This window comes from Gallinula chloropus (assembly GCF_964237585.1).
Source record: "Gallinula chloropus genome assembly, chromosome: 10".
NCBI lineage: Eukaryota > Metazoa > Chordata > Aves > Gruiformes > Rallidae > Gallinula > Gallinula chloropus.
In genome coordinates, this window is record NC_140095.1 from 13,461,527 (window position 1) to 13,474,764 (window position 13,238).

Genomic DNA, 13,238 nt, shown 5'->3' on the forward strand with positions numbered 1-13,238 from the left:
GTGCTGTGAGGACATCCCCTGCCAGACGCAGATGGCTGAGGACACAGGGGATGCTGTGGAAGCCCTTGGTGTCTGGGACCAGCCAGGCTGGGCAAAACTCCCCCATGGAGCACAAGTGTCTCTGATGGGCTACACTCTGCCCCAAGAAGCCCACAAAGCCATGAGGGTAAGGTAATGCCCGGTGAGACAGGGTGTTGGAAGAAATGGCACTTACAGGCTGCGTCGGGAGAACATCCGACAGGGCATCCATGGCCTCCACTGCCACTGGATCACCTCGGGTGCTGGGATGCCATAGACTGTGCAGGTGAGGGCCTGGGGGCTCCTCCTGGAGTAGATGCTCGGGGAAGATGCTTCCTTCTCATGGATGCGTGGAGGAACTGCAAGGACAGAGTGAGACCATGACTGGCCACGCATCCCTGGGTGAGGCAGAGCCCTCCTCAGGGCTGTCTTTAGAGAGACCTGGCACTAAAGCACTGGGGTTCTCAGGGCAGCTCCTGGGGAGCTCAGGCCTTCAAGGCAGAGCAGGTTATATTTTTGCAGATTCAAGTGATGTAATTTCTCCTTCCTCTGCAGGGTATCACTGTCTGGATGCCACAGGGCTCAAAGCATTGCCTGACAGCACCCAGCACAGGGCTACAAAACCTGCTGGAGACAAGCCTCCAAGCTGCAGAGCCCTTACAGCACTTCTGTGCTGGCATCTGGTTCCTGCACAACAGGGACCAGTTGCTACTGGGTGAAAACTCCCTGGGAGCTTCCCATCCTGCTCCAGCTCCAGGATCCATGTATGCTGCTGCTGCTGCCCTGCCCTCAAGTCCACATCATTCAGGGTCACCCTCAGCAGCATCTCTAACTGGGAAACAGCCTTTAAGCAAGGACATATCCTACCCAGAGTGATGGAGCCAGGAACAAAACTGTGCCGTACCGCCCAGGCCACAAGGAACCAGCCTCACTGTAACCAGAGCACCCCTCAGCGATGGGGGAGAAGCAGATGGGAGATGACGATGAAGGTACAAACAGCTTTAGGACAGCAACGGGGACCTGGTCTGCTAGCAGCCCAAAGGCTGGGGCCGTGGGCTCAGCTCCAGCCCCAGCCCTGGCCCCCTCCCTTACCATTGACAATTAACTGGAGGCTGATGTGCTTCTCCAGCCCCGCCAGCCTGTTCCGCAGAACCAGCGTGTACGTCCCAGCATGCTGCTCCGACACATCCTTGATCTGCATTGAAGATTGAGATTGCTTGGGAATTAGCTTCCCATCCTTGTACCTGCAGGGAGGCAGAGAGAAAATGCAGCCATGGGGAGGAAGTGTCCTGCTGGCAGCTGGACAGGGGTTTGCTGGTCCTCACTAGAGCAGAGTCAGGGTGCCCCTTTCTGGAGAAACCCCTGGGCTTTCCGTGGATTGGATGGGTCTGTGCATTGTCTCACATGGATGCATGTGGGGTCAAAGGATGTTGCAGCCCTGCCCTAAGCAGTGTGCAGGTGCAAAGCTCCCAGCCAGCTCTGGTGGAAGTGCAGCATGATGCAGTGCACAACCTGGCCCACTCTCTTGCTGCTCTGGGCAGCTGTGATCCCTGCTGCAGGGGCAGGAGGGGCAGCTCCTTGAGGAGCTGCACTTGTCCTCTCCACACAGCACAGAGCTGCCACGTAAGGCCAGGACCTTTGCTCCTTCTCCCCTCCTCCCATCCCGAGCTGTGCAGCTGACAGGGCAGGGGGGAGAAATGACCCCAATGGGTGGAGAAAAGTGACATTTGGACAACCTAGCAAGGAGGCCCAGGCTAAGCTTTCCTACTTGGCAGAGGTAAGGAGGAGAGGAGGGGGTGTCTCAGGCTAAGAAATGTGCGTTACCACTGGAAGTCTGGTGGGGGATAAGCCACGACTTTCACCGGCAGCTTCACGGCTTCGTCTCCTGCTGTGGCTTCTATCACTGGGCCCTTCCTCCACTCCACGTTGATGAAGGGCTTTTCTGCAAGAAAAAAAGGTGAGCATGGAGGAAAGGAGAGCACAAAGGCTCTTACCAAGAGCACTGAGCTTTGCTGCTCTCCACAGGGCCTAACAGCAAGGACCAAAGGACAGGCAGGTTGCTGTGGCAGTGCAGTTGAAAATGACGACTTTCCACAAGAATGAAGTCAAAATAACCAAAATTCACTACTTTTCTGTCTAATCATCTGATCCCCAGCACCCCTTCCACACCCCTGTTTCCAGGAAGGCTCTCTGGAGAGAAGGGACCAGGTGCTAGGCAGGGTTGGGCACAGTGCTGAGATTCTGGCAGCTAAAGCTCTGCCTCATTGCTATGAGCCTGCAGACTGCCCCCGACTTTCTGCTGCCAGGAGATGGCTGCCCAGTGCTGACAGTGCCTTGTACATCTCCTTCAGGGCCACGAGACTTGTGTATCCTGGCACCCCACTGGCATTTGGAGTGATTTGGTGTTTGCATCATCTTGGCACCTTGCTTAAGGTGATCATGCTCCCAGCATAGTAATGGGGTGCAGAACGACTGAGGGACTGGAGGAAGGCTGGGTCTCACTAAAGCAGAGTGGGATGAGGGTGCAGGAACCCCTCTACTAAACCTTGGATCAGGCACTGCCTACTGTCTGGGAATTGTTCTGCTTGCAGCTCAGCTCTGGCTGTGGCTCGGGGAGGGAGCAGAAGGCGCCGTACCATGCACAATGACGTCAGTGCTCTCCTCCAGCAGCTGGGCACCGTTGGTGGCAGTGCATGTGTACTTGCCCAGGTCCTGCTGGGTGACGTTGTGGAGGGTCAGGATACTGGAGAGCTCCGTGTGCGTCTGCAGGGACCGCCGCTCAGGCTCTATCACTGCCCGCTGTGTCTGAGGGAGACAGCAGAGAATCATCAGCGTGGGGCTATGCAGTTCCTCACACCTACACTTCTGAGAGGGGTAAAACACAATGGGGAAGGGACTCCCTCACCAGCTTTTGGTAACCAGGGCTGTGTGGCTATAATAGCTCCTTTTAAGCCTATGATGTTTGCTCTGGATTTGCACTGGTGGAAGTGAAGCCAGTGTTTGCCCAGGAGAGGCTCAGAGCAACAACATCTCAGGAAGGAGAGTGTTTTCTGCCAGGAAAAGGGGTTTTCTCTCTGCCTGCCTTATGCTGCAGGAGAAAAAAGGGACTGAGAGGTCCAGGGCACAACATGGTAAGGTTCACTGGCCTTGCCAGTGATGCCAAAAACAGTGAAGGGGCAAGACAGGACGACTCAGAGGAAAGTGGTTCAGTGCCTGGGGAGCCACTTTGTCTGCTGGTACCTGTTTGCCAGGGTAAGTCCACTGGAAGCGGACACCAGAGTTGAACTCAGCCCACACTGTGCAGTTCAAGACCAGCTTCTCTCCCACCAGGAGCTCCATGGCTTTCTTGGGATACAGCTGGATGTCGTACAGCTCACTCCCTGATGTAGAAGAGGCAATGAAAAGACGTTTATGATTTCACACAGTAGTGGAGATACAAGCACCATGCAGAGTCTATGTGGCTAAAGAAGACCATAACAACCCCATAAGCCACAATGATGGACTTCAGAGCCATCCAAACTGTCCCCCTACCCCTTCCCAAACCTTCACCTGCTATATGGATGATGAAGAAATTGGATTTGAAGACCTTCTTGTCGATGACAGTCTCACACTGGACGAACAAGAAGTCCCTGATCAAGTGTGTGGGTACCTGCACCCCCTTCCTGTTGTCCCATAAAGTGCTTTTCCCGTCAGGGTGGATGAGAGAATTTTGCTGGAAAAATCAAGATTTTGCCAACTGAAATAAAAGGGTAACAACAATCCCACCCCACCCCTTCCAGGTTTTACGCTGGCTAACACATCTCTTTTGTGGGAAGAAATGATGCAGCATCATGTTGTGCTGGCCTCCCACCCTCTCCCCCCAAGGGTTTGTCATCTAGGAATCGCAGCCTCCCCTACAGACCCCGAGCAGTCGAGCAGCCGTATCCTGCACCACGAGCCTCCCCGTCTGCAGAGCGGGCCAGAGACTTCCAGGAATGGAAACTTATAGTGATAGCTAAGGAAACCGATGCTGATGTCCCAAACATCAGCCCCACTGGGATGAGTGCTGACCTTGGGTAGTGTCCTTCCCGGGTAAGGGAAAGGCCCCCCAGCCCCCAGAGTGTCCCTGGAGGCTTTTGTACAATAGTAACACTCATCCTGGAAGGATGTATTTGCATTGTAAAAAAAAAAGAAAAAAAAAGAAGAAAAAAAAGAGGCCCAAGCAAACTGATAACGGGGTTGTTTTTAGTCACCAACCCCAGGGCTGCAGCCTCCTCCCTTGTGGGGATGCCGACCACCTAGAGATCACAGAGACCAGAGCAAACAGGGGATGCTGTGGGGAAATGGTCTTAAAACAAGGTCTTGTTTTGCTTCACAGAGCTCCAGGGGAGAGAAGCAAGGTTGGCAGGAAACCCGTGGGGTCTTCCCAAGGGACCTGGACAGCACAGCTTCAACCAGCAAATAAAACGAGGAAGCCAATGGCTTGTACTTTCCATGGAAAATGTATCCCATGCTTTTTCCATTCCTGGCAGTGCCTGTTCCACTTCCACTCAGGCAATTACAAACGCAATACAACCCGGTCCAGAGTCTCCCACTGGCTGAGCTCTCACCGAGATCAGTGTGACGTTAAGGTCGGGGATGGATACAAGGCATGGTACCCAAGTGTTCTCCTTCTTGCTGATGAGGAGGGTCTCTGGCTTGTTGATAAATGGCTGTTCAAAATCTGAAGAAGAGATAAAAGAAGAACAACTAAACAGAGGCAAGAAAAGAACTGGGAAGAGGGAGGATTCAGAAGGTTTCTGGCTTGCTTTAACACAGCATGAGCTTGCCAGAGGGAGTGGTGTTGAGCTGGACAGCCCCACTGGCAACGTGTGACAGTCAGAGGAGACACCTGGAGCTCAGGAATGCAAAGGAGCAGCTGAGGTGGGTGCCTGGGCCAGCCATCTCCTCCACACCACACCAGGGAAGCAGCACTTTTGTGACATTTGGGCAGTGCTGGAAGTGACTTCCCCTTTCCTGCCCCACCTCAAGGTCTCTGCCTGGGTTTGACCCTTTGATAAACCGTTGGGTCTCATCCTGGGCTCAGCGCCTGCCCAGCTGGTGCCTGCACGTGGTCTGGTGGCAGGGAGGGGGCACGGGGCCGTGTGGCCCTGGTGCAGCAGCAGCAGCGCGACCTTCCCAGGCGAGGAAGTGATCCGCAGCGCAATGGTATGCAGATGTCATCCTGCAGCCAGCCCGGCCGGCAGATAAACAGATGAGCTGAGCTTTCCAGGGTTGCCACCCCACTGCCTCCCAACTGCTGCAAGCACAAATATTGACAGGAAGAGCAAACCCACCCCAAATTAATCAGTAAAACGACTCAGCAAGGTCAGGGCTGCTACACTACACGCTGCGCAGAGCCGGCGTCAAGAAGAAATATGTCTGCAGAAGGGGCTGCCCGGTCCTGCTCAGTGAGATGTGGCTGTGTCAAGTGAGGTAACTCCATGGTGGAAGGGGGTTGATGGCAGCTTATGAAGATTTGCCAAGGTGCTGACCCATCCTGCCAGACACCAGCCAGACACAGAGCACAAAGTCCAGGCCGGTGCCAAAGGAATGGCAAACTAACAGAACCCCACTTCTGGTTCTCTCCCAGATACAGTGGAAAGAGCTGGTGAGACCAAGCAAGATGCAAAATACACGTGTATCACAAGCTGTGGCTGCCCAGAGGATAGGAAGAGTGAGGTTTGTCTTGCTTCAGCTGTGGCTGGCATTAGGCAGTGCAAGACAAACCTCAAGGACATCTGTTTGTCCAGCCTGAGCCTCTTTTCCTCTGTTACCCAGCCCGTAGAGCTGCCCAGCTAAAATGACAAGATAAAAGTGGAGACCTCACCGTTCAGATCAAATTGGATCCAACCCGATCCTACCCAGTACTCACACTGTTAAGTGCAGAAGGGAATTCCTTCAAGTTTTTGTCTATAAAGCTGTTGCTTCAGTGACAGTCACGCTTCAACGACCTACTGTGGGTGAAGTGGTTTTGTTTTCTACAGCTAGGGTGAAGCAAGCCACACACAGGAAAGCTGTTGGTCAGATCTTAGGAAAATACAGATTGCCCAGAGAATTGTTATCTTTATTTCCTGGGGTTTTGTGCTGCCACAGGATTGCTGTCTGCAGAAATCACCAACTTGTTTCCATGTGTGAACATGTTCCTCATTCTTCTCCTGAGCCCAGGACACATGAGAGGGAGGAGGCACACAACTGCCAGAGGTAAGAGACTATGAGGTCCCCTCTGAGCTCAGATGGCAGCCAAGAACTGACTGATTTACTGGGCTGGTCCTGCTGCCAATGAGCTTGTGATTCAGGCACTAACTCCCCTCTCTGACCACGTCACCCCTTTTCTGTAAGGCTGTCTTAATGGCTCGGATGGGAATAATTTAACATCTTCTTCATCAATATATGCTCAGCTTTATGAGATGGGAACCGTACATACCCCTATTCCACCCCGATGAAGCATTCTGTGTGTTTACAGCACTATCTGTAGCTGCAGTAAAAAACCCACACCCAACCAGACACATGGGAAATGAGACGTATGTGTGGAGAGGTCATTTGAGAACTGAGCTGCAGGTAAAATACAGAAGAACCCATTTTCCAAGCCAAGCACAGGTATTTTGTTCCTGACAATTCCACCAAGCTCTTAACATGAGAAATGAGGTTGATGGATAAACCTGTGGTCTGATCATGCTGTCTCCAGACATCCCTGACACTTACATCAGCCCTTCCAAGCTCTCTAGGGACACATTGCAGCCCAGTTCAGCAGGAACAGGCAAGGTTTTATCTGGATGTTCTACAATGGCTATGGTTACCGTATGGCTGGGTTTTCCTGGCACGTCCCTTCTCCTGCCTGCAAGCCTGTCCTGTCTGGAGAGGCGAATTCTGAGGTTTCCTGCATGTTTGATAGCCCTAACAGGGCACAGCCTGATTGGAACAAGTAGGAACATGTGCTGTGTAACCATGTGCGCAGCAACGCGGCGAGGTGTTGGCTGGATCTGTTGCATACACGCTGTCTGTCCACGGGCACTGGGAGTCCCATGGGGCCCAGCAGTGTGGGATTTATTACCCTTCAGCTACACCACGCAGCCACGCTTGCTGCTTTCTGGTGAACAGGAGAGCCAGAGCCATTACTGAGCTGGACAGGAGGGTGCAGGTGAGAGAAGGTGGACAAGGGCGCAAAGGAAGTGGCATGTGCTGGATCACAAAGCAAATCCAGCTCTTGCAAAAGCACTCCCTGCATGCAAGGCTGTTAGGCTGTGCTTATTTTCAGGGTGTGTAAGGAGATCTCTGCCTCCATCCTGATACAACGCTCTAGAGTGTCTGAACACCCCTGTCCACCTCACAGATGTCTCACAACACGCCTGGGATGCAGGGATGGGCAGCAGAGCCCACGGAAAGAGGAGACAATTGCCCAAACAGACCCTGGTTCCTGTCCAGCAGCTGCCCAGCTTTTCTGATTTGTCCCTGCATTTTTCTCCACATAGTTGCAGAGGCAAATTTGGCTTTGCCTTGAGACTTCTGAAAAATGCATCATGTATGTCATGACCTGCCTGGCTTGTGACAACTGCACCAACTAATAAATGGGGGCGGAAAGAGAAATAGCTCAGCCAACTGTTTCCAGGGGACAAGACTCAGTTATTCTGCTTGAGCATGCTGTGAGCAGTGGGGGAGACAGTGGAGGAGAAGCCCCTGGGGCATGGAGGCCATGAGTATTGGCCCTGCAGCCACTTGCTGAGCTGAGGTTCCAGCTCCAAGCCTGGTTCTAGCCCTGGCTCCTCCTCCAATACACATCTGATACTCCTGCCTGTGTGGGCAGCCCCTGTGCAGACTGTGGAAAGGAGCATCTGGGTCTGCCATGGTGAAACAGCTCTGAGGCCATCCAGCCTGGAGACAGGAGGGGCCTGTACCTGGCATGTTTGTACTACCCCTCCTCTCCCTCTCTGTCTCAGCTTTATGGAACATCATCATCCCTAGCCACGAGCATCTTGGAGAGCCCCCAGCTGCCCAGAAGCTAACTCTTGTGCTTTTTTTAGCAGCAGAACGTCTCTGAGGCCCAGCTCTCACTCCTTAAATTCCTACATTCCAGCCCGGCTGGAGCAATGCCCCCGGGCCTGGACATAATTGAATCTGAGGCGCTGCTGCCATCCCCCAGAAGAGGATGGATATTGGTTCCCTCCAAGTGCAGGGAGCCAGCCCTTGGCCCCCGGAGCCCACAGCAGCCACACTCTGCTCTGGGAGGCCAGGGGCCACGTTGGGCTATTTAATGTTTCTGATATTATGCTGGTGCATAGGCTGCCCTTGAGCTCCCCAGCCTGAAGACGCACACGGCCGCAGGGCTCTTACCTCTCACAAACACGTAGGTGCTGACTGCTGTGGTGCCCTCGATTTTGGCATCGATGTACTTGTAGTAGCAGCGGTAGTAACCCGTGTCATTCGCCTGTGTCTCGGTCAGCAGGAGGACTTTGCAGTAGGGCTTCGTGCCAGTCCCCTCACAGTCCTCTTCTCGGATTGTGTGGCCGCTGCTGGGGGCTGTTGAAACCACCAGCTCTGTCTCCTTCTCCTTCCCGGCAGGGTCCACCTTGCCCCCTGGCCACGACCACTCCAAGGGATGCTGGCCTCTAGACAGGGGTAAAGAGGAGAGTTAGCTTTGGGCTGGGCAGGATGAAGGCAGCAGGGATTTAACTGCTCATCCACATGTGGCCCAAGCAGCCACTGCTCTCAGGCTGAGGCATGGAGGAATGGCCATCCTCCAAGGAAAACAGCCGGCATGAAGAGATGGAGAGCATCTTCACTAATTGCTGGGCAAGCACAGGCTCATTCCCTTCCCTGGGCCACGTCTCTGGCCATGCTAAGCCCTAAGATACCAGCCCACTCACAAGCAGGTCTCCCCCTCCCATGACTTTGTCCTACTGGTATTGATGCCAGGACAGGGACCCACGCAGGGCCCTGAGGGAAAGGCTCCATCTATTCTCTATTCCCTGTTGTTATTAAAAGGGTCCAGAGCTATTAAGAAAACACATGGATGTGATGAGTTCCCTTGGCTTAGTGCAGCTGCTGGCTGGGGCTTGTGATGTGATGAATGGAGTGGGAAGGAGAGCAGACTGGAAAGAAAATGGGAAAAGAGAAAAGCAGGAGGGAGTCAGGGGTAAAAGAAGGCAAGGAGAAAACAAGGGGAGGCTCAGCTGATCACTTTCTATCCATCTGCCAGTTTTATTTCCTTACCCACTGCTGTGGGAGGGGCTTCCCTTGCTCTGCACAGTGCCCTGCAGCCCCTTCAACCCCCCCCCCCCCCCAGCACACTCCCCTGGCTGGCCTGGGGCTGATGCCCCTTCCCACCTCTGCACAGACATAGACACCAGATCACAACCACAGAACCTATTCACCAGCAGCCTGAAGTCAAACAGAGAAGTTCAGGAACTGCAAGAACTCCCCAGACAGAGCGTGCACGTGTGTATTTATATATAGCAGAGGATCTCCAGGGCAGGGTGACTTGCACGCCTGTGCACGTGCCACCACAGCTTGCTATAACTACACTTGTTTACTACAAACAAACCAAGCTTTTATTCCATGCTGGAAGTTCCCTTCTGTGAAATCAGAGCCCCTTTCAGAGGAAGGCCTAGTCCCCACTTGAAAGTTTGCCAGAGTAGCTAAAAGTCACTTAAGAATGAGCAAAAAAAAAAAAAAAAAGGAATGGGGGGGAAAAAAAGCCATTGGAAGAAACAGCTGTGGGGGTAAAAATGGCTTTTTGTCAGCACCATTTGCTCTATTAGGGGAAACTGGGCTCATCTATTATGCAAGCTGGGAATAGGCATGTTGGCACACGCAGCTCCTCTGCCAGGGCAGCTCTGTGGGCAGATTCTTTAAAGCAGAGCCAGACTGTGACCGTCACCGATAGCTGGATCCAGACAGCAAGGGACAGCGAGGAGGAAGCGAGATAAGGTGCCATCGCAGGTCACAATGGCTCAGACGCAGTGAGGACAGGATTTCTGTCCAAGTGTGAAGGAAAGACCTGCCCCTTTGTGTTTGTTTTCAGCAGCTGGTTTGTCTTCGTGCGCGCTGCTCTCTTTCAGCTCCCGCTGCCCAGCTCGCCGTGGATGAGTTCAGACGCTGTGTGCTGCACTCTCAGGCACAGGGGCTCTGGAGTCAGTGACGTGCCCATGGGGACAGCCACACAGCCCCCTCCTTGACCCAGCTCAAACTTCTTCTTTCATTAAAAAGGCCATCAGTGCCTGGAAGTACACCTCCAGCAACTTGTGTCCATGAATCCCAGCAGGCTTTTCCAAGGGATCAGTCTCACAGACACTTCAATAAAGTAAAGAAGACTCTAAAATTCTGAGGTTTTCCTATTCTATGCATGCACAGAGAAAATAATAGTAAATGTGATCATGAAGCCAGTAACACTCAGTGGCCTCTGCCATGCCCATTGTGGCTGCACCCACGGCCCCGCTGCACCAGGTGCAGACCATGGGCTGGCCCTGCTCTGAACCCAGAGCTAAGCTCTTCAGACCCCGACTGCACAAAGGAGCCCCAAAGCTCTTTGCCTTTGCTCAGGCATTTTTGGCACTCCATGTGGAGCAGGGTAATTGCACAAGTCTCCAGCGTTTCCGCTTTCTGTTTGTTTACCCACTGGGATTTTCACGCATTATCAGATCCACTTGTTTTATTAACCATCAAGGCCAGCAGTAGCTGAGTGACACATACTTGTATAAACACGGATGGGCCAGTACAAACAGACCTGCTGACCAGCCTGTGGGCAGCTCTAAGCTGGGGCATTCCTTGCATCATGTGTTGCTTGACCAGATTCGGGGAGGACACGGCAGGTATAGGTGTTAGCACGAGTCCCAGTCAGCGTTGCTGGTGTGATAAGAGGACCAGAAGACAGGGATGAGGGCAGGCCAGGCTCACTTGGGTTTACTTCAGAATCCACCCTCTTCATTTGGGGAAAGGTCCAGGCAGCAGTTTTGGATGGCTTCCTCCCTCCTGTCACCTTCAAGGATTTGTTCCCAGGTTGTTTTCTTGCAGCTCTGTGATAATGTGCCTCTGGGCGATGGAGCCTGCTGATGCCAGCTGGAAACAGATGCACTGTAGACTTTTCCACAGCTGCTTCCCTGAATCTTTTCAGGACAGATGCTCTTCAAGGGAGGCGTTGCAATTGGCACCATTTCCTTCAATCCTCTTTGAAGCTCCTAAGTGTGGTGTGATGGGCAAAGCTGGCTGTGGCTTTGTGGATTAGCTGGGCTAAGACAGCCTTCCCCTCAGCACAACAGAGGACATCACAGCAGTCATACACATAGAGGGAGGAGCAGCAGGTGCTGTGTATCCCCGGACACTGCTCTGGAGCAGCTATGGCACTGCTTTGTTCTCAGGCTCCTCCAGCCCTGCCACAGCACTCATTTCCTCTGTGGGAGCCAAGAGGGCTCAGGGGTCAAAGACTTCCTCTGCCAGAGCAGGGTTTGTGCATCTGCAAGTGCCTGCGTGTCAGCTCTGGTCACTGGGCAGCAAGAGGAAATATATACCATGGCTGGGTGACACTCTACTCTACCTGAGTGCTCAGTACCTGTGGGATGGGATGGGGTGGGATGGGGTGGCACAACCAGGATCGAGTTGATCTCTCTGGAGGCTCCAGCTGTTGTACAGCCAGCTTCTGTGGGCTCTGCTCCAATATTTATGAGCCAGAACAACACAAGCTCTCTGGTTTTCCCCAGCACAGGCTGCTGAGAGCGTGAATGCAGAGACTCACAATATTCTTGCCTTCCTTTTGGGAGGGGAGCTAATAAAAGATGCACTGTCCATGTGAGCACCAGCCCCTTTGTGCTGCTCTGCCACATGCATAGGTCAAAACACCACTGGGGCTCTCAGCCAGGCCTGGCATGATCTATATTTTGGGGAATGCTCCTACACTGGTGCCTTGCTCTGTCTGGATCTCTCCAGGGTTCTTTGTGCTGAGTGACAGGGGTGCCTCCCTGTATGTGATACCATTTGCAGCATGGTGGCTCCATCCAGGTGTGGTGTATCTTTGGGCCTCCATTAAACACGGCAGCTCCTGAGGAGTCTCTTATTCTGTGGCCTGGATGCTGATCACCGATGAGGCTAGGCAGGCAGCAGAGCAGGAGGGGAGCTGCTGGTATGTGAGCTCTGGGTTGCTGCAAGGGAGCCTGAGAGCGCAGCCAGCTGCAGGACTCTCACGCTCAGTGGGTGAAGCTTGAAAGGTCTCCAGGGAGTCTCACAGGAGGGTTTTAAGCTCAGCTTTCTGCTGCAGCACTGCTTCAAGCAGGCCTATACTCCTGGCTCCAGGGCAGCTCAAAGAGCAGCCAGAGGACATTGTTCTCAAGGGAAGACCAGGGTCAAACTGAAGCCACCTCCAACACAATACTCAGCAGGGAATCCCTGGATCCTGGATTTGATTTTGTATTTGTTTCTGCCCAACCCTGCCCCATCACCCTTTCCTTCGCCTGTTCTCTTGGTGGTCTGCATGTTTTTCCCTTCAGCTCCCATTAACACAAGCCAGGTCTTCCCAGGGTGGGCCATGGTCCAGAGAAGAGGTTGGAGAAGCAGCTGGGTGTAATTAGAGGTCCAGGGACCAGGAAAGATTTAATTCAAATGAAGTAAGAGTGTCCCACAGTCAAAATCCTCTCCTCATCAGACAAGCACAAGCCTGAGAGCCCAGAGAGAGAAGGGGAACCCCTGAGCCACACAGGAGATGCTGAGACTTATCTATCTGTGGATGGCATGAAGGGCAGTGCCCAGCCCCGACGAGCACATCTGGGTTTAGCAGGGGGCAGAGGCAGGGAGCAGCCAGGGAGAGACATGAGCAGAAGCTGCATGGGGTTTAGTACTGTTTGCAGATAGCCCTGCTGCTCTTTGGCTGGCCAGTTCTGCCTTGCACAGCACCTGGGAGCCAGGGCTAAGGATGCTCCTTATCTCGGCACTGTCCACACCAGCGTGTGGTGTGGATGCCGCCTAGTGAGCCTGAAAGACAAGCCTTGGCACTGCAGCAGGAAACACAGAGCTTGCTGCCTCTCAGAGAGGCTGCACAGCTTGTCCCATGCTCTCTGCAAGAGCAGACCATGCAGAGTCTGAACTGGAAGGAAGAAATTTGTTTTCCACTTCATGTGATTTTCCTTTGTGTTCATTGATAAATAATGAATACAACATTTTAACAGAGAGTGACAGCTCCCACATCCCTCTGGAGACAACTGCCATGGCACAGCACT

The 13,238-nt window shown here is 53.3% G+C and overlaps 1 protein-coding gene across 1 annotated transcript in view; it reads right to left on the minus strand.

Annotated features, from left to right (window-relative positions):
- FLT4 (fms related receptor tyrosine kinase 4) overlaps positions 1–13,238 on the minus strand; it is a gene marked incomplete at both ends in the record, with an annotated part of 53,594 nt that overhangs the window by 17,339 nt on the left and 23,017 nt on the right. Inside the window, 8 exons of the mRNA XM_084268854.1 lie at positions 215–377; positions 1,111–1,262; positions 1,843–1,960; positions 2,655–2,823; positions 3,259–3,398; positions 3,568–3,730; positions 4,608–4,720; positions 8,368–8,642. Of these exons, the coding sequence (XP_084124980.1) occupies positions 215–377; positions 1,111–1,262; positions 1,843–1,960; positions 2,655–2,823; positions 3,259–3,398; positions 3,568–3,730; positions 4,608–4,720; positions 8,368–8,642 (1,293 nt within the window). The remainder of the gene's footprint in view (positions 1–214; positions 378–1,110; positions 1,263–1,842; positions 1,961–2,654; positions 2,824–3,258; positions 3,399–3,567; positions 3,731–4,607; positions 4,721–8,367; positions 8,643–13,238) is intronic.